General features: G+C 39.3%; 1 protein-coding gene and 1 long non-coding RNA gene across 6 annotated transcripts; one reads left to right on the top strand and one right to left on the bottom strand.

Annotated features, from left to right (window-relative positions):
• Window positions 1-660: 660 nt before the first annotated feature.
• On the bottom strand, window positions 661-3,125 carry LOC138817761 (uncharacterized). The gene is made up of 3 exons (XR_011368916.1): window positions 2,998-3,125; window positions 1,945-2,147; window positions 661-754 (listed from the first exon to the last, which is right to left on the bottom strand). It is a non-coding gene; the product is annotated as an uncharacterized lncRNA (long non-coding RNA).
• Window positions 1,989-26,533, top strand: C9orf72 (C9orf72-SMCR8 complex subunit). Of its 5 annotated transcripts, none has more exons than XM_070008384.1 (11): window positions 1,989-2,084; window positions 10,019-10,518; window positions 12,027-12,086; window positions 15,594-15,689; window positions 16,459-16,523; window positions 19,217-19,289; window positions 20,797-20,913; window positions 22,510-22,745; window positions 23,172-23,229; window positions 24,786-24,895; window positions 25,016-26,533. In XM_070008384.1, the coding sequence occupies exons 2-11, from the start codon at window positions 10,075-10,077 to the stop codon at window positions 25,200-25,202; spliced, it is 1,446 nt and encodes a 481-aa protein (XP_069864485.1). In that variant the 5' UTR covers window positions 1,989-2,084; window positions 10,019-10,074; the 3' UTR covers window positions 25,203-26,533. The 5 variants fall into 5 exon arrangements, with proteins under 5 accessions (XP_069864485.1, XP_069864468.1, XP_069864493.1 ...); XM_070008367.1 differs by lacking the exon at window positions 1,989-2,084 and adding an exon at window positions 2,308-2,392; XM_070008392.1 differs by lacking the exon at window positions 1,989-2,084 and adding an exon at window positions 2,308-2,392 and having other exon boundaries at window positions 25,020-25,149.
• The last annotated feature ends 259 nt before the right edge of the window (window positions 26,534-26,792 follow it).

The raw sequence follows: 26,792 nt of genomic DNA, 5'->3' as shown, positions 1-26,792 counted from the left end.
GTACGAACTCAGTAATTAGTATTTGGTTAGTATGAATAAACATGTTTAAAGGGACTATTCCTGCAGAGGGTACAGAGGTAGATGAAGAATTTATTTTGTGTATTCATTCCTCCCTTCCTCGGTAAATGATTAAAACATGCTGTTTAATTTTTTTGTCTCGTGCCAGTACTGGGGCTTGAACTCAGGGCCTGGGGTCTGTTGCTTAGTGTTTTTTGTTTGTTTGTTTGTTTTTTGCTCAGGGCTACACTATCATTTGAGCCACAGATCCACTTCCAACTTTTTGGTGATTAATTGGAGATAGAGTCTCAGATACACTTCCCCCCCCCCCAGCCCCCAGCTTTAAACTTCTATCCTGATGCCAGTCTTGTAAGTAGCTAAGATTACAGATGTGAACCAATGGCAACCTGATTTATTATCTGAATTTTAACGTTGAGTAGTAAAACATTTGTTTTAAGGCACCCAAATGCTGAGTGCTCTACTTTGCCATTTGCATTCTGAGCTCCAATATACTCTTCAGATACCCAAAAAGATGGGGGAAAAATCAGTTTTGTGGCCATGGACAGTGAGAAGGGAGGGAACAACCCTGTTAGGTTTTTAAAAAGAGGTAGCCGAGTAAGAACAGCACCACGCACGTGGCATTCAGATAAGGAGTAGGTTTATTCATGTTCCGGCAGGCACCAGGCCATCTTGGTCCTCCACGTGGTGGGGAAAGGCCTGGGAAAGAGAGCTGGGAGATCTGGGAAAGAGAAGAGAGCTGGGAAAGAGAAGAGAAGGAAAGAGCTGAGAAAGAGCTAGAAAAGAGCAGAGAGAGAGGGCATCTGGGCCTGGGCTAGGCCTTATCTAGGGTATGGGCGGAGAAAAGTGTGGCCACATCAAATTCAGATGTGACCTCAGGGGATGCAGATGTGACCTCTTCCAGGTGTCCCAGTTGCCTAGGTAACGCAGGTACTGGGGGAGGTCTGTTCGCCGTCCAGGAATGGACCTTACAAACCCTAGATGCTAGGATGAACACAGGAGCTGCTTCGGACATAAGCTGTATATTTATCTTTGTTGGGATGTCTATCCTTGTGTTAATGAGAAGAGCATTCAGAATTTGGGGTGGTGGAATACACACTCCTCAGCAAAGACAAATATCTATCTATCTGCGATAGACAGATAGATATAATATGTATATGTTTTAAGAACCCCAAATTCTGAGTGCTCTTCTCATTATCAGAAGGACAGACATCCCAACAAAGATATACAGCTTATGTCCAAAGCAGCTCACGTTCATCCTAGCATCTAGGGCTGTCCCTCCCCTCTAGCTGTCCACAGCCACAGAACTGACTCCCCCGCACACCCCCCACTGATTTCTTGGAAAGCTGAGGCGTGTATTGGAGCTCAGGATGTAGAGCAGTTAGAATTGGGGGTGGGGTGGGGGGTTAAAACATTTGTTTAATGTTTTAAACAAACGTTTAATGCTCAGTGCTACAAATATGTAGTGAAAAACGAACATACACAGACTAAAACAAAAATAAAATCAACCTTAAACCGTATCAAACGTAATGGTGCCTTTTTTCACAAGCTTTTGTTTTTAACACACTGGCATATGTGTGCAATCAGCAACAATGACGTTTACAAACCCAGGGGTTTGTCTCCCAGTGCTGGGAGCGAGGTCAGCAAGACAGCTAAGTGTGCTGCCCAGAAAGAATCAAGCCATTCGCCCATCACAATGTTGGGTCTGCACTGCCTTACCAGCAAAAGTAAAGCCATTCACAGCCACTAACGCTAACTACTAACAACTACCCGCTCCAAGTCCCAACGGCTTTTGAGGCCCTGGGCAGGTTCTCCAACGCAGACAGCACCCCGGACTGCAGCCACGAGGACCGGGAAAATTAGCACCGCCCGCCCCGCCCCTTCTCACAGGCCACCCCCATTGATCGACAGCGCCTACACCTAACCTACAGTGCCCCGTAAGGACGGAGAGGTGCGTCACGCAGGGACCTGTTCCGCCCGTCAGAAAAATGGCGATTGGTGCGTCAGTAGCCCGTACCGCCCGGTTCCTTCTCTCTGTGGGAGTTCAGCAGGAGGTGTCTGTGTAGAAGGTGCGTAGTATCGTGTTTTGTTTCCCCGTCTTTCTTCCCTTCCACTTGCGTTCACAATATTAGCTAAAGGTAAACAAGGAGAAAAAAAAAAAAACACCCGAACTGAACAAACGAGAAGTAAACAAACGCGGCGCCCGGCGGCCCTGATGCTCCTGGGATGCGCGAGGGGGCGTGCTCGGGGGCGTGGCGATGGGCGTGGCCAGGTCGGGTGGGCTGCGGTTGCCGTCCCTGCGCCCGCGGCGGCGGCGGCTGAGGCTCCGGGGGCTGCGGCGGCGGCGCTGGCGGCGCTGGCGGTGCTGGCGGTGTGGGTGAGTCGAGGAGCCAGCCCGGGCGGTCGGCTGTGGGGGTCAGCCTGGTGAGGTGGTGGAGGGGTGACGGCGGGCTGTCTCCCCGCGGTCTCCCTCTCGGAGCGCCATCGGGCTTTCCAGCCTTAGTGACTGGTGGAGTTGGATGTCTGCGGGCCCGGGCTCCGAGCTGGATGGGGACCGGGCCTCGGACTTGCTTTTCGCCCGCATGCCCGGGTCCCGACTCTTTCCGAGGATCGTTGGGGGAAGCCGTAGGGAGCGCTGCCCACTTCCCCCGGGCTGATGAGAACGGAGCCTGGGGCGCTGAGGGGCCTGGCCGGGGCCGGGACGGGGCTGGGGCCGGGACGGGGCTGGGGCTGGGGCTGGGGCTGGGGCCGGGGCCGGGGCCGGGGCTGGGGCCGGGGCCGGGGCCTGGCCGGGGCCGGGCCGGGGCTGGGGCGCGGGGCCGGGGCCGGGGCTGGGGCGCGGGGCTGGGGCCGGGGCCGGGGCCGGGGCCGGGGCTGGGGCGCGGGGCCGGGGCCGGGGCTGGGGCGCGGGGCCGGGGCCGGGGCTGGGGCGGCGGGGAGCCCACCCTCGAGGGGACGTGGCGGGTGGGAGAGGTTGCGGACCTGCGTCCAGAAGTTTGAGAGGAGTGCGGACATCTGGTGACGGGTGTGCGTGCGCCCCAGTGCGGGGTGCGGGCCCTCCCCTTCTGCGGGACTGAAGCTGGTGGCTTCACCGCTCTGAGGTGGCCCACACTGATTAAATAGGAAGTAACCATTGTGATGGTAATCAGTTGCAGAAGTGCACTGATTACTTCTGCATTCACGCGTTTTCTGGACAGGGTGAATTGCACCGACCTGTCTGGAGCAGGGAAGGGAAAGCGTGGCCCTTTCGGAGATTGTTAGGATCTCGTGGAGCCACTGTCTGGTTCTGGCATGTGAGTAAATTCCTATTCACCCTGTTTCCCTCCACCAACACTGATGCAGAGGAAAGACTCTCCCTCTGTCCAGAAAAACCTTCAGTGCAGGACTGGAAATGGTAATAGGACCTTTAGCCAACCTTGGAGCACCTCAGAGTTTAATATATGGGATACTATAATATAGAATGCGAATAATTGAAGTACGTCGTCTCTCTTTCTCAGATGATAGAGCCTGTTAATACCTTTACATACCGTAAAACCCTATATAGTCCATGTTTTTCCTTTACATAGAGATCTGTGATTGTTTAGAAATTAGTTATATATTAGTTTATAAACAGTAAGAGATAACAACAGCCAGGCATCAGTGGCTCACGCCTGTAATCCTAGCTACTCAGGAAGCTGAGATCGGAGGATCACAGTTAGAAGCCAGCTAGGGCAGGAACGTCAGTGAGACTCAAATCACCAATTAACTACCAAAAAGCCGTAAATGGAGCTTTGGCATAAGGTGTAGAGCCAGTAGCCTTGAGTAAAAATGTTCAGGGTCTGTACACAAGCCCTGAGTTCAAGCCACAGGACTGGCACTAAAGAAGAGAAAAAGACAGACATACAGACAAGAGGGAGAAGGAGGGGGGGAGGGGAGATAGTAACAACAGTAGCTAGTAATAGAACAAGTACAACAAAAGGTGGTAATAAAAGGTCTGTGAATGTGACCTTTCCCACTTCCTGTATTTTTTATATTTTTACTTAACAAAGTGAAAATAAGAATCACTTGAACACAAGCACTTTTATACCTGGGCAGAGAGATCTGACCTTGAAGAGAACTTCTAAGTGATTAAAAGGTGGGTTGCATATATAGTGTGAATACTCTGGACAAAAGGAGAATTCACAACCATGGAGCAATCAGCCTAAAACTTTATCACACTACTCAGAATAGTGTGCTATTGAAAATTTGTGAAGTGCTTTCTTCTGGAAATTTTCATTTCATGTTTTTGGACAAAGGTTGACCACAGGTCCTACACACGAAAAAGTAAAGGGAGGACTACAGTATGATGGGGGTGTTCCACAGGCATTGTTAACCAGCAGCACCTCCACCAAACCCTGCCACTCAGGAAAACCCCTCATCAGCTACAAACTGCCTCAGGATGACTGTGCTTTTTTCATATATGAAATAAAAATGAGAGAAATTATAGGCTACATTTTAGATTGTACACAGAACCAACATTTGTATGCTCCAGGAAATAATTATATATAACTTAAGAAGCTGATAAAAAAAAATAATAGCCTCTTTATTTAGCTATGTTGGCAGTCCAGTATTTGCTTTCTGAGAAAAAAAAAGAAGAAGAAAGAAACATTAAATTCTCCTTTCAGTTCTACCTTTGAGCAGAACTGAGTAGGTTCCAAGGGAGTGGTGGTGGGAAGTTCTGGTGTTTGAGAAATGGCCCTGTTGTGAACGTAACATCTTTGAGTCTTACCTAATTTTGAGTATTTGAAGTGTTACCAAGAGTCTAATGTTACAGGTCGTTCACTGCTCTTACAGTGGTACTGAGTGCTCTTGTTTTAGAAGGTGAGCTGATTTAGGGCCTACCCCAAAGCATTGTTACTAGAAGTGAGAGTAGTAGGATGGTAGAATTCTGAGTTACACTAGCAGCAGGCCAGTCAGTTTTCTAAATACTAATCAGGAAAAAGGTGGCTGATATTTGATTTATCAAATGTTTAAATAAAGGGAAGTTCAAACTTATCAATCTGCTAACAGTCTTAACAGAATCTAATTAATGTAATCAGATGTCCCATATTTTGGATTATTTCTAGAAAGTATTGAGTAAACCCTCCCGAAACCTGGGCTTGGTTGACAGGAATGGCAAACCATCATTTCACCCAATTTGGATCCTGGCTTTGTGTAGTTTGTGTAGTTTCTTGAGTAGCTAATGCAATATATACACAAGATACATATGTAAAAGTCTGTTGGTTTTTTTTTAACTGGTTTTAGGGCTGTCATACTATCATCACCCATTCTCCACAGATGTACTTTCACCAGAAAATACATTTCTGGATTGGATTTTTCCTTACCAGAGATCACAACTCCAAGAGTTAATAAAATTAGTTTTTACAACTTTCCTAATAATACTTCTCTATGATATTTCATTTCTTAGGTTTAGTCCCCCACCACACATACCTCCAAGCTTTCAGTAACTTACATTCAACCACAGACCAGAAACATTAAATGTAGAATTGCAGAAATAGACAGTTTGTAAGGTTTTTTAAATTGCATCCCATTCTGAGTAGCACAATGGACTCTTGCACCTTTTTGCTCTGTCTCACCCAGGACATGATTCAACTCTTTGTCCAGCATACACTTGTCTACTGTACACTTGACAGCCTGCTTGCTAGTCCTTAGTAGCCATTGTAATAGTCAGGTTCACTATCATGGTAGTGCAGTACTTGTGCCCAAGGCCCTTATTGTACTTAATGACCCCAAAGCACAGGAGTAGTGATAGTGGTCATTTGGATATGTCAAATAGAAGCTATAAAGTACTTCCTTTAAGTAAAAAAGATGAAAGTCTTCCATAAAAAAGAAGGAAGCCGGGGCTGGGAAGGTGGCTCAGTTGTAGAGCGCTTGCCTTGCATGCATGAGGCTCTGGGTTTGATTCCTCAGCACCACATAAGCAGAAATTTTAAAAAGCCAGAAGTGACACTGTGGCTCAAGTGGTAGAGCGCTAGCCTTGAGCTGAAGAGCTCAGGGACAGTGCCCAGGCCCAGAGTTCAGGCCCCATGACCGGACCCAAAAAAAAAAAAAAAAAAGGAAGCCAGGCACCAGTGACTCACACCTGTTATCCTGCTACTTAGGAGACAGATTTGAGGATCATGGCTCAAAGCCATCCTGGGCAGGAAAATCCATGAGAGACTTACCTCCAATTAACCCCAGAATCTGGAAGTGGAGCTGTGGTTCAAGTGATAGAGGACTGGCCTTGAGCACGAAAGAAAAAGCAAGAAAGCAAGAAAGAGGGAAAGGAAAGGAAAGGAAGGAAGGAAGGAAGGGAAAAAAAAAGAAAGAAAACTTCAGGGACAGTGCCCTAACACGAATTTAAGCCCCATTACCAGCAGGAAAGAAAACAGTCTACACTCAGTCACTAAGATCTACAGACTCAGGAATATTTAGTTCGAAAAATACAAAACTTATTGGAGAAGCTACAAACACCATTTGATTCAGAAGGATTTGCTGATATTCTTGATGACTAAGTGTAAAAACATATTGAAAGTCACAGAGAAGTTGAACAAATGAGGAATTGGAACAAATTGTTTGGTAATCTACAGAGAAAGAGGAACAAGAAACCAAGACATAATCAGCAGCATAGACACTGCCAAAATTTGACATGTTCAGACATTAAGGGGAAAAGTTATAGAATATATGCTCAAAGCACAACATTAAAGTCACCGGAGGATATAGCCTTTGTAGCAACACTTTGCAGAGGTAAAAAGATAGAGATCACTTCCAAGTACAGTGTTCTTCCAAAAGATGATAGCAAAAAAACTCAAGTGTTGAGTCTCCTCAGCCATCAGCCTTATCTGCTCCTGACATGTAATCACCAACGTCCTCGCAGCTCAGTGAGTCTGTATCACTGGGAGCAGATGATCCTGCATGATGTGTAAGAAGGTCGGTGGTAGCCTGAAGCTAAGTCACAGTACATGTGTCACTTCCTTTACTTCATCTCATCATGTAGACACTGTGTTATCTCCCATCAGCACAGAGTCCAGTTTAGTAAAGTAAGATATTGCGAGAGACCACATTCATATATCTTGTTGTAGTTCTATTTATTATTTGTTATGATTGTTAGTATCATAGTGCCTAATTTGTAAGTTAGACTTTATCGTGGGTAATTATTTAAAGATAAAGTAGTATACATTGTTAAGTACTCTCTGTAGCTTCAAGATGTGGGGAATTCATGTGTGCCCTAAGGCTAAGAGCAACAACTGTTATTTCTTTTGGTAGCATTTAAGTTTTAAACAACCTAACATAATCTTATTCTTGGGTTTCTTTCTAATTTTACTAGGAGTAAAACCAAATGTAATTGGTGGTCTATAATACCTTAATTTTCACAATCAGGTAAAAAAAATTTCCCATAATTCAATCAGATTTTGCTCCAGGGTTCTATTCTGTTTTAGGAAACACTTGTTTTCAAAATAGTAATGGGATATTAGAATTGTAATGTTGCCTTTACGACATTACCCCTTTTATCCAAAAAGAAAGAATAAAAGGTAAATGTTTTAATGTATGATTTCCTATTTGTATGTTTGCTTAATTTATAACCTTGCACTCCTGATCAGTAGTATAAAATGATGACAGAAATAACATCATTACAGTTTTCAATGCAAATTACATTACTGTGTCTTCTCATTATCAGTTGTTTCAGTTACATCCGAAACAATGGATGTTTTAAACAACCTGTACAACTTACATCCACTGTGGCCTCTTGAGAGTATTAAGCTGGCATATTATAGGAAGCAAATACCTAAATAAATTTCTGAAGTTGAAAATACAACTTTAAAAACTATAAAGCCAGGCTTTGTGTGCATTCGCCTAAGGCTCTAAAAATAGAAGTCACTGCTTTTTATTAGATGCTGAAGTCTCTTGACAAGGTGTAGATAATATTTTTAAGTAATATATTTTACATTGATACTAATTTTTTTATAAATCAAATGGTATCTCCCAAAGCAATCATATAGGCAAAAATAGGTATAGCGTAAGTATAGCATATAGTTCACCTGTTAGTTGCCCTTCATTACTAAACAGATTCCACAATTTCAAACTTACCTATTTTTAGGTTTTTCATTTTAAGTCTTTAGGTCTTTTTTATGTGGTTTACAACAGTTTATACTAATACTACATAGACTATGTCTTTTCAGAGCAATATATATGGGATCACTGATATACTAAGATGTACAAGTTGAGCTCTTGGTTCTAACTTAGCTGTGAACTTGTTTGCTCACCTCTGTGCCCATTTTCAAGGCAGACTGAAAGGTGTGGACAGAGTTCATCAATTGTTTCTGTTCTCTACATGTTCTATATAACTGAAGCTTTTTTTATTCTAGCCACTTGGTATCCAAAACTCTCTTTACAATGATAATAAACTGTCCTGTTTTCTTGACTAATATAGTAACTGTCTTTCTCTTCATATTTTAGTGTCAGTGTTAGTACCCTCATACCCAGAGTTCATTAAAGCAATAGGACTGTGTTTGATTTTTTTGTTACATGCACATTATTTTTAATTGTTTCATATGTGATCTTGTCCAGGAGAAAGTTCACGTATAATTGTTTTGCAACAGCACAAAACATTACTATTAGAGGCAAGAGGACTTTGCTCATTTTTTGATATGCTTCCAGTCTTTTTTTTTTATTGTGAAAATACTGTACAGAGGGGTTACAATTACATGGACAAGATAATGAGTACATTTCTTATCAAGCATTGTAGCCTCCTCCTTTGTTTCCCCTTCCCATCCCTGCCCATCCTCCCCCCCACCCCCCCCAGTCCTCCCACCACCACCACCAAAGTTGTATAGTTTGTTTTTCCACATAACGACTTGTACATCTCATTGTTGCAATGGATCCACCTGCATCCCTAGTTAAACGATTTGTTTTTTCCCTTCCCCTCCACAAATTATACCAACCTCAAATACAGTAAAAGCAGGGGTTATACCATGGGGGAAGGACATACAAAGCAACAAAGAAATAATCTTATAAATGTGTTAGAAATAATCACCTGAAAGAAAAAAAAACATTTGAATATATATCTTGGGGTTCATTTCTCTAACATCAACTTATCTGACCTTTCCTGCTTGACTCAGACATATACTAGTTATTGCAAATAAGGGAAACCATGGGCCCTAAGTTTCTTTGGGCCTGGCTTACTTCACTTAATATAATTTTTTCCAGGTCTTTCCATTTCCTAACAAATATGCCTCCAGCCTTGAGTTTGAGTTTTGGTGATTTTTTTTTTGGTTGTTCTTTTAACAGATTTAAGTGATTTCTGCTGTCAGCTCTTCTCTTGCATTTCCTTTCTAGAAATACAAGCACCATAAACTAGATGGCTTAAGACAGCAGCAGCTAATTTTTTTTTCTCAGTTTTGGAAGCTCAGAAGGTACCGTTGGTAGAAGCATAATCCTCTCATGAAGCCTCCTACCAGACCACTTCCACTTCTGGTGGTTGTTGGTTACCAGGAATCTTGACATTCTTCCACTTCTGGTTGCATCATTCCTGCCCTTCGGCTTCATTCACATGGCAGTCTTCCCTTTGTGCCTACATGTCTCCCCCTCTTTCCTACCCCTTCTCCTTGAAAGCACACCAGTCACTGGATTAGGATTTGTTTTAATCTTAACCAATTATGGCTCCAGGTTAACTTGATTGCCCATATTTCCAAATATATCATAGTCACACCTACAGAAGGTCAAGAGTGAACATATCTTTTGGGGGGAAACACAGTTCAACCCACAACAAGTGTCACAGTCTCTGAGTCTTCCCCTTCCCTTCCTGTTTTGCCTACTCTCTAGTTACAATGATTGAGGGACCAAATACCAACCACACTAGAATTGTACATATCGTTAGGTGTTTGGGAACAATGAGGCTCTGTTTTAAGAATGTATGTATGTAACATTTTTCTAAACTATTCAGGGTTTGGGTGTATGTCTTTAAAATTGCTGGACTTAATCATTGTTTTTTGCTTTTTGTTTTAAGGTTCTTGATTAGATATCACTGGAGCATTTGGATGATGTGAGAGCTGGGATGCCGTGATGTCGACTCTCTGCCCGCCTCCATCTCCAGCTGTTGCCAAGACAGAGATCGCTTTAAGTGGTGAATCACCTTTATTAGCAGCCACCTTTGCTTACTGGGACAATATTCTTGGTCCTAGAGTAAGGCATATTTGGGCTCCAAAGACAGAACAAGTACTTCTCAGTGATGGAGAAATAACTTTTCTTGCCAACCACACTCTGAATGGAGAAATTCTTCGCAATGCAGAAAGTGGGGCTATAGATGTAAAGTTTTTTGTCTTGTCTGAAAAAGGAGTAATTATTGTTTCATTAATCTTTGATGGAAACTGGAATGGAGATCGGAGTACATATGGACTGTCGATTATACTTCCACAGACAGAACTTAGTTTCTACCTTCCACTTCACAGAGTGTGTGTTGATAGATTAACACATATTATTCGGAAAGGAAGAATATGGATGCATAAGGTGAGTGGTTTTTGAGCTTTTTAAGCATGCTGACCTGGTCATTGAAAGTTTATTTTCTAATATATTTATATCTAATTTTTAGAATTATATTCATTTAGCATCAATCATATTGCATATATATACATATTGTGTTTTATATCTATACATATAGTTGCTTAATTATATTCATTTAGCAACAATCACTCTTTATTTTGTGACTGTTCTATTAGCTACTGATAGATTTGGTCTAGTGATTTGGTCTAGTGTCTGTAATCTTCACAGTAAAGAAGCCGTTCTCTCCTGTAGTCACTCTGCAGACATCTTGGAATCCAGGAAGGGTGGGAGCATCTGACAGTGACCAATGACCATTACTGTAACTTAGGCACCATCTAAGCCATCCTGAGATAAGGGACTGTCTGGCCACCTGACACTGCCTTTGACCACATCTGAACCTGCCTGTGACTTGGGACTTAACTATTCATAGCGTCTCATCCTGCCTCATAACTCCCTATTTAACCTAATACTAGTATCTCCCTATTTAACCTAATACTAGTATCTGTACCTCCAAAGACAGCTGAAGGTGTTTGGAAGCCCCTTGGCTGCCATGAAATAAATCTCCTTTCACTCTCTTTGAAAAAGGAAGTAGGACATGGTAGCTCTATGTATAAACTAAAAGCTATAGCTTTGAAAAGGTCAGAAACTCAGAATATGAAACATTTGATTCTAAAACCTTTTGATTTTCTTTCATTTGCATGACCCTGTCTTTCACTTACTGTGTATGTATAATAATTCAAAAATATTTGTTTCTCAAACTTCAGCCAAGTAGTCCTTGCTCCCTGTCATGTCTCTTAAGTTCCCAAATTTGAAAAGTGAAGTTGCACCAGATGATTTCTAGGAAAGATTACTTTTAATTTCATAAATCAAGCTAGAGATAATTATTGTTTTCCTCTAAATCATATGGTTTAGTGTATAATGAAATTTGTACTTTAGATAGTTTTGGCATGTCTAGAGAACAGATTTAATTTTTATAACTTTCTGGTTTAATATCAACCCCAAAATCCATTAAAATATCACTAATTTTATAAGACTCCAGGTTTTAAGGGAAAATAATGTCCTTTAATAGATTAAGTTGTTTTTCTGTTTCCAGGTTTGCCTTCTTATTTTTCAGCCCTTTATGAAATTCATTAAGAGTACACAAACTGCACATCCTCAGCTTCAGCTGGACCTTGTTTAGTTTAAAAAGTTGGTCATTTTCCTTTCTGAAACTGCAGATGTTACATTGACCATGTTCAGCTAAATCAGCCTTTTTTTCACTACAGACTAAAGACAGTTCTTATTTTATTTTTATTGTCTGTGAGGCTGTTGGTTTGTTGAGTTTGTTTACTGCCTCCTTATGCTATTTTCTCCTGAAGTAGAAAGTATTTTTCCTGTGAATTAAATTACACAAGAACATATCTGCAGTGAAAAATGGACAAGTATCCAAATTTTTTAAAGTAAGGTTTTTTTTGTTGTTATTGTTCTTTGCTTAGGAAAGGCAAGAAAATGTCCAGAAGATTGTCTTAGAAGGCACAGAGAGAATGGAAGATCAGGTAAAGTGCAGATTGCATACTGTTAAATTATTAAATGCCATCCTTCCCACAGCATATGTAAGGCTGATGGCTACCTTTACTGAAGGCCTTGAAGACATTTGTTTGACAGAGTAAGCCTGAAAATGACACAGTCCTTGTGAAGATGTAAAGAATAAGCAAGATGAAAACTTCTTTATTTTATTGTTTTAAATTTTATATTGTAAAGGTGATATATAGAAGAGTCCTTTATTTTATATCTGAAATATTTAAGTAATCCCAATGATAATTGCATTCAACAAATTAATATTTTTTTATTTTTATTGTGAAAATACTGTATAGAGGGGTTACAATTATATGGGCAAGATAATGAGTACATTTCTTATCAAGCATTGTAGCCTCCTCCTTTGTTTCCCCTTCCTATCCCTTCCCATCCTCCCCCCGCCCTCCCACCCAATCAACAAATTAATATTTTGCTCCTTTTTTCTGTTTGCACAGAAGTTTGGGATCACATATTCATAGTAAAAATGAAAGGTTGTTTCTGCATTTTTAAGATATGGCTTGAGAATCTATTTCTGCAGAGGAGCTTATGCCAGGAAGAGAACAAATATACTCCTAAGGAGTTTTTGTCTGAGGGTGAAGACATAGCACTAAGAATAATATTTCTGTAGTGTTAAACCTTGAAAACTCTTGCAACTTACACTTTATCTCATGATAGATCTGTTTGTTTTAATATTAAATTTACCAATAGTATTCTTTACCTTACTGGTTAGGCTCCCTGTAATATTGACTCTAGGAAGGGATGCTGTGTTTATCCCAGGGGTCTGAATGACCTGGGGAACAGACAGTAGAGCTTTTAAGCAGCATGATTACAAGGGAATAGCTGTGGTAGATAATAGTTACATCATTATAGGCAATGAAATTCCCCTGGAGAGAAATCTCCACTGGAGACATGTTCTTGTCTTTACCTCTCATTGCCCTGGCACACTTCCCCCTTCATTGATCCTCCTTGTAAAGCTTTCTTTTTGGGGGGGGGAGGGGGGGCGGGGAACAATCATGGGCTTTAATTTAGGACCTGGCCTCTGTCCCTAAGCTTTTTTGCTCAAGGTTAGCTCTGTACTACTTTGAGTCACAGCACCACTTCCAGTTTTCTGGTGGTTAATGAAGATAAAATTCTCACAGACTTTCCTACCCTGGCTGGCTTAGAAAAAAGATCCTCAGATCTCAACCTCCTGAGCAGCTAGGATTACAGGTGTGAGCCACTGCCACCTGTACCTGGCTAAACTTGAATCCTGTAAACATGTCCAATTGTCTTTTCTCTCATTTTTCTTAGCATGACCAAAAGGGAAGAATGGCAAAAAAAGAAAACAAACTGAAAATATGGGGACATAACAGGAAATATATAAAAATGATCTTTACAAATAATTATGCTTGTAATTTTGTAAGTAGTTTTCCAGGCCAGGTGAGATAAGTCTGGGGAAAGGTATGAGACTTTAAGAAATAGGTTCCCTATTCCTATAGAAACACCCAGTCTTTACTGGCTGATTAGTCAGTATGGTCCCCAGGAATGGGACAACTTTTACCAACTTTTTAACCACAGATACTTACAGAATTATTAAGAAGCATTATTTCAAGATAAGTATGGGACCAAGTAAAATTCTTTTAGATGGATTTTGCTTTTTTAAACTAGAAACCTGTACTTGCTAGGTTGGATTTCTTCCTCTTTTCCCAAGGGATCTTCTTAAAAATGTTATCCTCCTGTGTCAGGAGGAAAGTATATTTAGGACAAACTAGATACTTTAACAGGAAAACATTGCCCTTCTGAAGTCTAGAGAAATATGAAGAGGAGAAGAAACCTGTGGGTTTTCCTGTGCCTCTTCTTCAGTGCTCAGCTAGCCTGAGTTTTGTTCTTGAGCTTTGGTGAGGCTGTTCCTTTACATACAGCAAAAACTGTCTGAGATTCCATGTCAAAATATACCATATGTGCTTAAACCTAGGCTGGGGGGGAGGGGGCGGATTATCCCAAAATTATCCTTTCTGAAAAGGAAGTGTTGTCTTATAATTGAGTCCTTACATATCTTACCTTTTGCACTTCCAACAGCGTTAGTTGGAACAAACTGTTTTGAGATTGATACACTAATCTGAAATAACTTCAGTCAGTGCTAGTGTAGGGTGCTAAATAGCTGTCATCTGATAAAATCCCTTAACAAAGAAATCAAACACAAATTCAGTCATTTTTCTCATTGGATTGTGTATACATTAACTGTAATTGAAAAAAAATCAAAAATTAAAGAGCAAAAACAATGAGTTTGATTAATTCTGGAGATTACTATATGATGTGTGTATTTTAAAGTTAAAACTATTTAATGTAGAGATTTATAGTACAGAATGGAATTTCTAAATTTCTAGATAGATAGATAGATAGATAGATAGATAGATAGATAGATAGATAGATAGATAGATAGCTATAGATGTAGAGGAGGGGAAGGAGGCAGGGGGTTCTAATTTGAAAATACATATAAGAATTTGATTAAAACTATTTCCCAGTATGTTAGTGGGAAAAAAGTTACTGAACTAATTAAATAACGGATTATGAAATATGTTTAGCTAAAAACTGATGGATATTTGGCAGTTTCACCTACATCTCTAGAAGTCCCATACTGAGGTTGTTCACAAATTGATGGGGAATGACAGTGAATGAATAAGACCTCTTACACATTTGTGCCATTAACTTGAGTCCACAAATGCAGATTTAAAAGTGCATTTAACTATGTAATAAACAGTGATGAAGATATAATATATAGTAATACTGTTTTGAAAGCTCTCTAAAGGAAATGCTTCTGTTTTTTTCAATGCTTAACACCTGTAGATAATTTTGATTTATATTTGGGTAGATTATATATTTTGAATGTGGCAGTTGCATTTTGATTGAAACTTGGAGATTAGGATTTCAGAGTATGTTTGACGTTCCTTATTTTTAAACAGAAAATATAATAATGATCTCTAACTAAGAAACATTTTATAACTAATGTCAGAGGAGGTCCTTTCTAAATTTGGCATGATGACATGTTGTTGAATGTAGTTGCATATGATTACCAGAGAGTCTGTGTTGTCCAAAGGAAACATTTTTTTTATGAGTTTATTTTACTCATATAGACCTTAGCACTATCCCTGAGCACTTTTTGCTCAAGACTGGTGCTTGAGTCTCAGTTCCACTTCCCGCTTTTTTTGCTGGTTAATTGGAGATACATGTCTTACAGACATTTCTACCCAGGCTGGCTTTGAACTGAGATCCACAGTTCTCAGCCTTCTGAGTAGGTGGAAGTACAGCTGAAACGGAAAGGAAATTTAAATCCAATAAAAATCCTTTAAAAATATTTTAAGTAGTAGACATGTTTGGGACTGTTTTTGAACAAGGTACCAAGGATTTCCGTTGATGGGTATTATTCCTTGTTTGTTCCTTTTCATTTTTCATTGCCCAGCTTATCCCATATTATGTGGTTTCTGTCACTATTCTACTTCTTTGTGCAGGGTCAGAGTATTATTCCCATGCTTACTGGGGAGGTCATTCCTGTAATGGAACTGCTTTCATCTATGAAATCACACAGTGTTCCTGAAGAAATAGATGTAAGTCCCATGGAGTATATGTTTCATCAGTTCACTTGAGTTATTCTGTTATGATTCAGTTAGCAATATTCTAATTTCAGTAGTAGACTTTTTTTATATTATCATGAATATGAAATATTAACAACGAAGTAAGTATGCATAAAATCCTGAATTTTCTGACCGAGTAGTCCCCCTACCCCCTATCCTTACCCTTCTGTCTTCCCCTGTGTTAAGAATAGAACCCAGATCCTTGATCATGTTAGCTAACTGCTCTACTGCTGAGCTGCAAACAAGCCTTCTGATCCTGATATATGTAACAAAAGTAAAATTAAATTTATCTCATCATTCCTTATAACTACTACTGGCATTTAATGCAATGCTTTTTGAAATAATGCAAATTAGGACCCTCAGTGAAAATTTATTTACACTCACACTAATACCGTTTTCCTTAATAATTTTTGAGGATATTTTATATGGTACATTTTGCATGTTTATAGATACCTTTAGGAAACTATTTTTACTGCTGACTTTGTCATTAAGGTCTACACCGACTCTGACGTTCAGAAGGGGAAGTTGTAAAAATTGTTACTTAACCTGTCTGACCAGCATTTCAGTTTGTTCTTCTGAAAGGTTATAGCAGTACACACAGATTGTTTTATGGGTTTTCATGATGCTCAGAAATGAGGGCAGTATATTATATTGAATCTAGACTTCATAAAAAGATGTTAGAAGTGTTCTCTCAATACTGTGTGATTGCTAGACTAATTTTTCCTCTTGGGTGCATTTTTAGATAGCTGATACAGTACTCAATGATGACGATATTGGTGACAGTTGTCATGAAGGCTTTCTTCTCAAGTAAGAATTTTCTTTTTTTTTGTAAATGCTGGATTAAAAAGAAACAGATCCGTGCTCACTCATGACAAAATCTAGAAGGAAGAAAATAGAATACTTATTCATATTATTCTTGGGATAGCAGTACATATTTAAACCATTATTGATACGTTTTATTTTTTCTACTCTATGCCTGTAATATACATAATATCACTTTTTTTTTTCTCTTCACTCCTGGGGCTTGAACTCAGGGCCTGGGTGTTGTCCCTGAGTCCCTTTTTTTTTTTCTTTTTTTTGGGGGGTCCGGTCATGGGGCCTGAACTCTGGGCCTGGGCGCTGTCCCTCAGCTCTTCAGCTCAAGGCTGGCACTCTACCCCTCGAGCCACAGCGCCACTTCCGGCTTTTTTTTTCTTTTTGCTTATGTGGTGCTGAGGAATCGAACCCATGGCCTCATGTATGCAAGGCAAGCGCTCTACCACTGAGCCACCTTCCCAGCCCTCCCTGAGTCCTTTTGCTCAAAGTTAGTGCTCTACCATTTTGAGCCACAGTGCCACTTCCCATTTTCTGGTGATTAATTGGAGATAAGAGTCTCATGGGCATTTCTGCACAGGCTAGCTTTGAACAGTGATCTCAACTCTCAGCTTCCTAAGAAGCTAGGAATGCAGGCATGAGCCATCAGAGCCTGGCTGACATCCCTTCTTTTATAATTTAGAGAATCTAAATCTCCTTAGTAGTTAGAAATCTCTGTCCTTTGTTATTTTTCATTAAAGATAGAAGAAACCTTTCAAATTAAGTTGGGCTATCGATGAGCTTAAACTTAAAGAAGCACACATAAAAATCCTGAATTTTCTAGCCAAATTGTTACCTGTTTCTTCTTGCTTTTTTTTTTTTATTTTGCCTGTACTGGGGTTTGAACTCTGGGCCTGGGCCACTGTTCTGAGCTCAAGGTTAGCACTCTGTCACAGTTCCACTTCCAGCTTCCTCCAAGTAGTTTTTTGGAGATCACAGTTCCACTTCCTGCTTTCTCCAGGTAGTTTATAGGAGATAAGAGTCTCTTGAGGGCTGGGAAGGTGGCTCAGTGGTAGAGCACTTACCTTGCATGCATGAGGCCCTGGGTTCGATTTCTCAGCACCACATAAGCAAAAAAGAAAAAAGCCGGAAGTGGCGCTGTGGCTCAAGTGGTAGAGCGCTAGCCGTGAGTTGAAGAACTGAGGGACAGCGCCCAGGCCCAGAGTTCAGGCCCCACAACCGGAGCGCCTCCCCCTGTCCCCCCCAAAAAAGAGTCTCTTGGACTTTGCTGCCCTGGATGGCTTCAAACCCTGATCCTCAGATCACAGCCTCTAGTAGCTAGAATTACAGGTGTGAGCCACTGGTGCCTGACTTGTCTGTTTTTCCTATGCTCTGTGGCTGGAACCTAGGACCTTGAGCATGCTAGATGTCTGCTCTTCTCTTTGTATTTAGGCCTGGAAATGGAAATTGTTAATAGCTATACAGATTTTTTTCATATCACCATGGGGTTTGGCATAACCTGGTGCCAGAAGATTCAGTGCCTTCATTTCCATGTCTGTAAAATGGAAATGCTAATAACACCTTACTGCTTGCAAAGCCCAAGTGGTAGAGTGCTTAGCTGACAAGCAAGAAACCCTGAGCTTAATCCCTTCTATCACAGAAAGAAAAATGTAAAATAAGAAATTATAATAGAATCTACTTAATAAAGTTGTTGAAGCACTGAGTGTCATAAATCACAAAAAAAAAAGTATCTGGCACTTCAAATCAGTGGCCAGTAGCTAAAGTTTTCTGTTGCTTCCTAAGAAAATGATAACCATAATAGCTACTTATTGAATTATGTGTTAGTCCCTCATACTAAGTGCTGTGTCTACATTCTGTTTTTGTCCTGTTGTCAAAGCTTAAACTAAGTCTTGCACTTACACTAGGCTTTTTCTGCTCAGGCTGGTGCTCTACAACTGAAACCACACCTTCAGTTATGTATATGTATTTATGTATTCTGGCATTCTATTTTAGTGTTTGTGTTGTGTGTTTGTTTTTTTGTTTTTGTTTTTGTTTTGTTGTTTTATTTTTTGTCGGTTGTGGGGCCTGAACACTGGGCCTGGGCACTGTCCCTCAGCTCTTCAGCTCAAGGCTAGCGCTCTAACACTAGAGCCACAGCGCACTTCCGGCTTTTTCTGCCTAGGTGCTGAGGAATCAAACCCAGGACCTCATGCATGTGAGGCAAGCACTCTACCACTGAGCCACCTTCCCAGCCCCTATTTTAATGTTTCGTTACAGTTGCAGATTATCACAAACTTTTGTTTTAAAATGACAAATGAAACAATAGGTATTTACTTTTTATGTCTGCATCCATTCCCTTGAGTCATTATAGTATTGTCAGAGGTTCAACCTAAATGGTCTCAGTGGCTTGAGTCAGAGCACTTTAGTCTTGAGTTTACTAGTGTTGACAATTCAAACATTATTTTTAATCCTACATGACTTTCAGTACTTAACCTTTCTATATATCAGATTCTTCAGCTATAAAGTGATACTTTAATGAGTAAATCTTTATGAAAATCCCCAAGAAAATCCCGTTTTATACACATAAATGATAGCATTATGCTTATAGTTGTGGTATATCGCATGTAAAGCAATTCTGAACTTAACTCTGTAAGTTTGCAAAGTTGTTTTATAGTCGGTATTTTCCATCTGTTTTCTTTAACCTACAGTGCTATCAGCTCACACCTGCAGACCTGTGGCTGCTCTATTGTAGTAGGTAGCAGTGCAGAGAAAGTAAATAAGGTAATTCATGTTAGAATCCCAAGTGGGATCTGACTTTTATTACTAACAACTTATCATGAATTTGAAATAACCTGTTAAATAAGAATTTGGGTATTAGTTACATTTTGATATCAGGCTTAGTGGTACATAAATATTTTTGAGCAAATTTGTATATTAGGTATTTTTCATGTGTGTCTAGTAAATTCTAAAACATTTACTGTAATAAATATAAAGGTAGTCATACACTTTTGAAACTAGCCTCAAAAATGTTATTTAATTGTCATCTTGATTTTATCTTTTGATTTTTCCCCTACATCTCAACCTTTTAAGGGACTGTTGCTGCTGAGTGGAAGGTAGAGGTTACCCTTTCAGTATCGCTCTGACCCCTTCTTTCAGGACCCCATGTGCTAAAAAAAGATTCATGAACAGTTGTTTCCAAGCACTCAGCAGTAACTAAGGGATTTTGTGCTTTTGTTCAACCTTATTTAGAAGGAATTCAGAGATAAGTGCACATTCTCACATGTTGTACATGATTATTTGCTTTACAATCATATTCATTATTTATTTTTAAAATATCTTGTATACTCACAGGAAATACAGTTTGCCAAAATTATATTTCTCATACAACTATCTATGACAGATTAGTATACCTCTGTCATCACATTGAGTCTCTAGAGACTAGTATTTTTATTGATTATTGTTATGTATGCCAAAAAGGTGACTTTATCCCCAAAACTTTAGAGTGCCATTGGCTGTCTTCTCAGTCAGCTTAATAAAGGAAGAAAACTCCATTACATATTGTTCTCATCCGACATCCTCTTACCTTTACTAGCTTGCCTTTTGTTAAGAGAAAACTTTGCCCCACTTTAGTTAAAAATACTGCTTGAAAATAAGATCTCGATATAGTCTGAACTCATATAGTTTTATGTCTGTTCATTTTTGTTAATAGAACTCTAGGACAAATCCTATTAGAATCAGAGGTTTCTAAACCCTCACCAATGGCTTGCTTGGATAGTACTATCATTTGCAAGGAAAATATGATAAATATCACTCGCCTTGATATTCACTAAAATAAGATTTACAAGTAGAAATATTGAAATAGCAGTAGTAATGCTACCTAATTTAATTACATTTAGTGTTCTTCAAAATTGTGTGCTTGTTTGATAGTTGTTGCTAAGTATAGATACAATTTATTGTATTCAATTATACTTCCCAATAAAGTAAAGGGCTGTTCCGTGGTTAAATAAGTCTGAGAAATCTTGTATGTCACTCACCAGAGGAGTCATAGTATGTATTCAAATATCACAGGCTTTGCAATACCATGCAGTTAGTTTTAAAGTATTTCCTAAACTTCTTTGGCCACAAGAATTTCTTTTTTAATAAGAATTGTATCCCTTGAACTGTTCCAGATAACTAAGGCATGCTCATTACTTGGCATATATTTGACAGTAACAAAATTTCTGTATCTCTTTCATATGCAAACCAGTGGACTCTTTCATATTTTAAGCTAAACTCTTTTCTTTTGTAGATAGTGAGAACATTATGCCTTTTTCTGACACCAGCAGAGAGGAAATGCTCCAGATTATGTGAAACAGAATCATCATTTAAATATGAGTCAGGGCTCTTTGTACAAGGACTGCTAAAGGTATAGTCTCCATTTATCACAAGTGAAACCAACTTGAAAAATATATACTTTTATATGTTTATGAATATGTGTATATATAATGTATGTGTGGTGTGTGTGTCTAGATTATTTTTTAATTTTTTTTTTCTGGTCAAGGGCTTGAACTCAAGGCTTGAGCACTATCCCTGAACTTCTTTGTGTTCAAGGCTAGCACTCTACCACTTGAGCCACAGCACCACTTCCAGCTTTTTCTAAGTAGGTTATTGAAGCGTCTCACAAGACTTTCCTGAATGGGCTGGCTTTGAACTGCAATCCTCAGATCTCAACCTCCTGAGAACAAGAATTATAGGCGTGAGCCACTGATGCCCAGCTACAAAAATAATTTTTGAGGCTTTCTGTACAAATACTTCATAAATATCACCATTTAATTTGTCTCATGTTTATATGCCCAGAAACTGACTTCCTTTACATAGTTCTGAACAGAGTATATATGTCTTCAAATTTATAGATGGTACCATCAGTGAAACATCATTACTTACCTTTATTTTCAAGATGGTTCCTTATAACTGTTATCTAACCCTGAAATTGTGCATGTTGTTGTTTGTATGTTTGTGTGTGTGTGTGAGTCAGTGTGTCAGTACTGGGCCTTGAACTCTTCAAGACCTGGGCACCGTCCTTTACCTGTTACTGCTCAAGGCTAGTGCTTTACACTTGAACCACAGCTCCACTTCTGGCCTTTTACTGGTTAATTGGATATTAATAGGTATGAGTTACCACCACACATCTCAGAATTTTAAAAAAACTGAGCTAGGCATTTTATCTGTAATCCTAACTACTAAGAGGCTATGATCTGAGGACAACTCTAGCAAAAAAAGTCCTCTAGACTTTACCTCCAATTAACTAGCAAAATGCAGGACTTGGAAGAATGGTTCAAGTGGCAGAGAGCAGCCATGAATGAAAAAGCCAAACAAGACTTCAGTAACTAACACACACACACACACACACACACACATATACACATATGTATATACATATATACATATGAGTTGTATGAGTATATATATCCTTGATTTAGATAATATTTTTCAAATAGAAATTTCTCCCAAGTGGAATACATTCTGCATGTTATATCTTGAAATTTAAACAATGTATTATAAGCCTTTTCAATACCAGCAACTCATAGTGACTTTGTTTTTAGCCACTGAGCAGTTAAGAAACCTATTTTACTTATAGATCACTCCTCTTTTTGGACGTTTGTTTCTGATGTTTCAGTGTTAAAATCAATGTTATTATGAACACTATTGTCACTGAGGTTGGCATAGGATCATGATAAATTTCTTAGAATAAGATCAAAACTATTTTTGTTGTTGTTCTGTTGGCTTTCTTTTGGGATTCAACCCAAGGCCTCCCAATTGAGCCACCTCTGAGGGCTTTTGTTTCTATTTTGTTTATGAGATAGGATCTTAGTAATTTTGCCCAGGTTGGCCTTGGCTCACAGTCCTCCTGCCTCCCGAGTAACTAGCATTACAAACATCTGGCCTTATGCCTGACCTGCATTAATTTTTTTAAGAAATGGTTTATATCATTTGACAATATGTTTTCCTCTCATTTTGACAGGATTCCACTGGCAGCTTTGTTCTCCCCTTCAGACAAGTCATGTATGCCCCCTATCCCACCACACACATCGATGTGGATGTCAATACCGTCAGGCAGATGCCACCCTGTCACGAACATATTTTTAATCAGCGTAGATACATGAGATCAGAGCTGACAGCATTCTGGAGAGCTACTTCAGAAGAGGACGTGGCTCAGGATACCATCATCTACACAGACGATAGCTTCACTCCTGACTTGTATGTAATACTCTGCCTTTTCATATCACCTAACAAGGAAGCCTTGACATTGACCAAGAAGCATTGTACTAATATCCTAACCTAAGCAATTGTAACCCGTTTGCGCAACTACTTAATAATAACAATTATGGATAAAAGCAGAACAAGCCAGGCACCCAGTGGCTCATGTCTATAATCCTAGCTATTCAGAAGTCTGAGATCTGAGGATTGTAGTTCAAAGCCAGCCCAGGCCAAAAAGTCCCTGTGAGACTCTTACCTCCCATTAACCACTCAAAAATTGAAAGTGGCACTGTGGCTCAGATGGTAGAGTTCTAGCCTTATAAATATGTTTGTAAGAATTCAACTTACTGACTATTGTGGCAAGTTGTAAAAAAAACAGTCTTGTATAATCATTTCAACATTTGGGCCTTTGTCTTTTCTTTATAGGAATATTTTCCAAGATGTTCTGCACAGAGACACTTTAGTAAAAGCCTTCTTAGATCAGGTAAACATGACATCAGATATCGTGAGAGTAAACAAATAAGATGATTTCTTTTAAAAAATGTCTTGTGGGGCCTTGCAATATATAGACATAAAATATTAGGGGATTAGGTCCTTATCTTTAGAAAATGCTGGTGGCTTATCTAAAGTCTCAATTATTTTTCTTTTGAATTATTAATGGTGAGTTTTCAGTACATTATCAGTAAAAAAATAATTCATTATTTCCCATTTCAAATAACCAGCATTTTCTTTAAATTTCAAGCACTACATTATAACTCAGTGGTTATTATTTTAAAGAGAGAGCATTATTTGTCTTTTGAATGAGAAATATTTGTAATATTTAGTCCAACTACCAGTGGCTCACACTTTTTTTAAATAAGTTTTTTATTGTGAAAATACTGTACAGATGGGTTACAGTTACATGAGCAAGGTAATGAGTACATTTCTTATCAAGCATTGTTGCTTCCTCCTTTGTTTTCCCCCTTCCCTCCCACCTCCTCAACTACACTCCCCCCCCACCCTGCCAAAATTGTAAAATTTGTTTTTCAACATAGCATCTTGTACATCTCATTGTTGCAGTAGGTCAGCCTGTATCCCTATTTAAACATTTCGTTTTTTCCCTTCCCCTCCCCAAATTATACCAACATCAAATACAGTGAAAACAAGGGTTATACCATGGGGGAGGGACATACAAAGCAACAAAAAAATCACATGGTACCTTATAAATACATTAGAAACAGTAGCAAGAAAGAAAAAAACCACTTGTGTCCCTATCTTGGGGTTCATTTCGCTTAACATCATCTTATCTGACTTTTTCTGCTTGTCCCAGATATATACTAGTTATTTCAAATAAGGGAAACCATGGGACCTATGTTTCTTTGGGCCTGGCTTACTTCACTTAATATAATTTTTTCCAAGTCTTTCCATTTCCTAACAAATGGGGCAATGTCATTCTTTCTGATGGAGGCATAGAATTCCATTGTATATATATACTACATTTTCTTGATCCATTCTGGCTCACACTTTTTAATCCTAGCTACTCAGGAGACTGGGATCTGAGGATCACAGTTCAAAGTCAGCTGTGGCAGGAAAGCCTATCAGCTGGAAGTGGGATTATAGCTCAAGGAATAGAGCACTAGCCTCAGGGACTGTCCTTTATGTTAGTTAGAAATTTTGGATCTGGGTTTATGTGGTCTGTGATATACTTTGCATAGTTGAAGGATAATTCATAGTCTTGCAATTGATTGTTTCTCAAGCTGAAATAAAGTTCCTCCCAATCTCTACCCTTTTATAAGCGCACAACATGAAGTATCTAATATATAAGGTAAATATTGACATGTTTTTGGGTAGAATGAAAGCTTTGCATCCACTTATAAAGATGAAATAGAAGACTTCAAAGTTTGCAGACCCATTGCTGCCACCATAGTGCTTTCAGGGGCTTCAGTGGCAATGGCTCTGGTATTGCTCCCTGCCAGATAACTGAAAGTTCTATCAGGGATGTGTGCTATATAAGTGGAATGCAAGAAATCCTGTGTGTTGAAATGTTTCCTCTACCTGCAGGTCTTCCATTTGAAGCCTGGTTTATCTCTCAGGAGTACTTTCCTTGCACAGTTTTTGCTTGTCCTTCACAGAAAAGCCTTGACACTAATAAAATATATAGAAGATGATACGTGAGTAAAACTTAGAACAACAACTTTGTATGCATTGGGTTTTTGTTTCAATTCCTTTGGACATTTCCTACATCATAACATTTGGTTTTCTTTTTTCTTTTCTTTGTTCATTATTTGTAGGCAGAAAGGGAAAAAGCCCTTTAAATCTCTTCGCAACCTGAAGATAGACCTTGATTTAACAGCAGAGGGCGATCTTAACATAATAATGGCACTAGCTGAGAAAATTAAACCAGGCCTACACTGTTTTATCTTCGGAAGACCTTTCTACACCAGTGTACAAGAACGGGATGTTCTAATGACTTTTTAAGTGTGTAATTTGCTAAGTGTATTTCATCACAATCATGATTGCTGGTAAAGTAGTTCAGTGGGGTGAGAAACCTAGTTTTCCCCAGGTCATTCCTGAATCCTACTCAGCAACTACAGTCAGTTAGATACACTACAGTCGGTTATCACAGGGTCTGTAAAGGATGTCAGGTGCATCATCACATTGAATGTCTCTTTTCCTAGATATATTCTCTTGGGGACTTATGTTTACAATTATAATACACAGTATTGTTGTCTGTTAAAGTTATAACAATAGAATACATTTGACCACAACTACTGTTTTTTTTTTTCAAATATATTATTCATGGTTTACATATATCAGAATGAAACCTGAGTTAGCTTTACAGATATAATACTAGTTGACTTTCCATTTGCTGGTGTTCTGTGATATATAATGTTACTGTAATACTTTTTCAATCAGTGGGAAATGAGAGCATTTAAATTTTTCATTCTGCAGAAATGAAGTTAGAGTGAATGCATGTTAAGTTTTAGGAAGAAGACAGTGATCAAGAAGAATTTTAATTAGAATTATTAGACCCTACTTTATTGACTTAGCCATTAGGATTGAGGCTGTGTAGAAGTGTTAAATAATTGCGTGTAATCCCTGACTAGGATGTGTGGTTTGTGTTTATTATTATTGTTATCACTATTCCATATAGTTGAGCTCTATCCAAAAAGATTCAGGAAAATAGAGTTTGTTTACTAGCTGTTACCTATAACTAACTAAAGTTGAAATTCATCTTCATTATTTTTTGAGCCAAACTAAAATGTGCCTTTTTTCCCCCTTGGAAAATATAATTTCTTAAAAGAAGTTCAGATTCCACTCGTCAATCATTTCCATCTTGTTCACCATGTACACGCTCTGGCAGTCCTCGTAGCTCTGAGATTATAAAATACATGAGAGGATATGTTAGCTACTAAGATCTTTCCCCCAGTTTCTTGTCTTCTCCCTCTCATATCTGCCCATATTTTTTAAGCCATTGCCGTGTTGCCTGCATCACATAAGAACAGCAGTAGAAACTTTTACTGGAGTGCTATTTTCTAGGTGCTATTTTGGCAGAACTATTTTAGTCTATTTATTTTGTTGGACCATTTTGCTGGCTATACAGTAACTGACATATTTCTATGCTATAGCAATGTTTGGTGTAGGAATATACACAAACATTTTTATTTAAAATTGTGAAAGTAACAAGAAAGGGAAAACATACTTATAAGAAAGGGATGAGGGATGGGAAGGTGGCTCAGTGGTAGAGTGTTTACCTTGCATGCGCAAGGCCGTAGGTTCAATTCCTCAGCACCACATAAGCAGAAAAAGCTGGAAGTGGTGCCGTGGCTCAAGTGGTAGAGCACTAGCCTTGAGCTGAAGAGCTGAGGGACAGTGCCCAGGCCCAGAGTTCAAGCCCCACGACCGACCCAAAAAAAAAAAAGAAAGAAAGGGATGAAATGATAGAGCTCTTTTGTCCTCCCCAAATTAGAAAATAAAATAAAAAATGTGTTCTATGCTTAAAGATCAAATAGCTTTCACATCATGAATCAGAAGGATAAACTTCTTAATGATTAGACACATCCTGAA

This window comes from Dipodomys merriami, unplaced genomic scaffold, assembly GCF_024711535.1.
Source record: "Dipodomys merriami isolate MVZ:Mamm:240054 unplaced genomic scaffold, mDipMer1.0.p SCAF_11, whole genome shotgun sequence".
NCBI lineage: Eukaryota > Metazoa > Chordata > Mammalia > Rodentia > Heteromyidae > Dipodomys > Dipodomys merriami.
The sequence above is the reverse complement of the archived record's forward strand: the minus strand, read 5'-3'. Positions and strand labels throughout refer to the sequence as shown.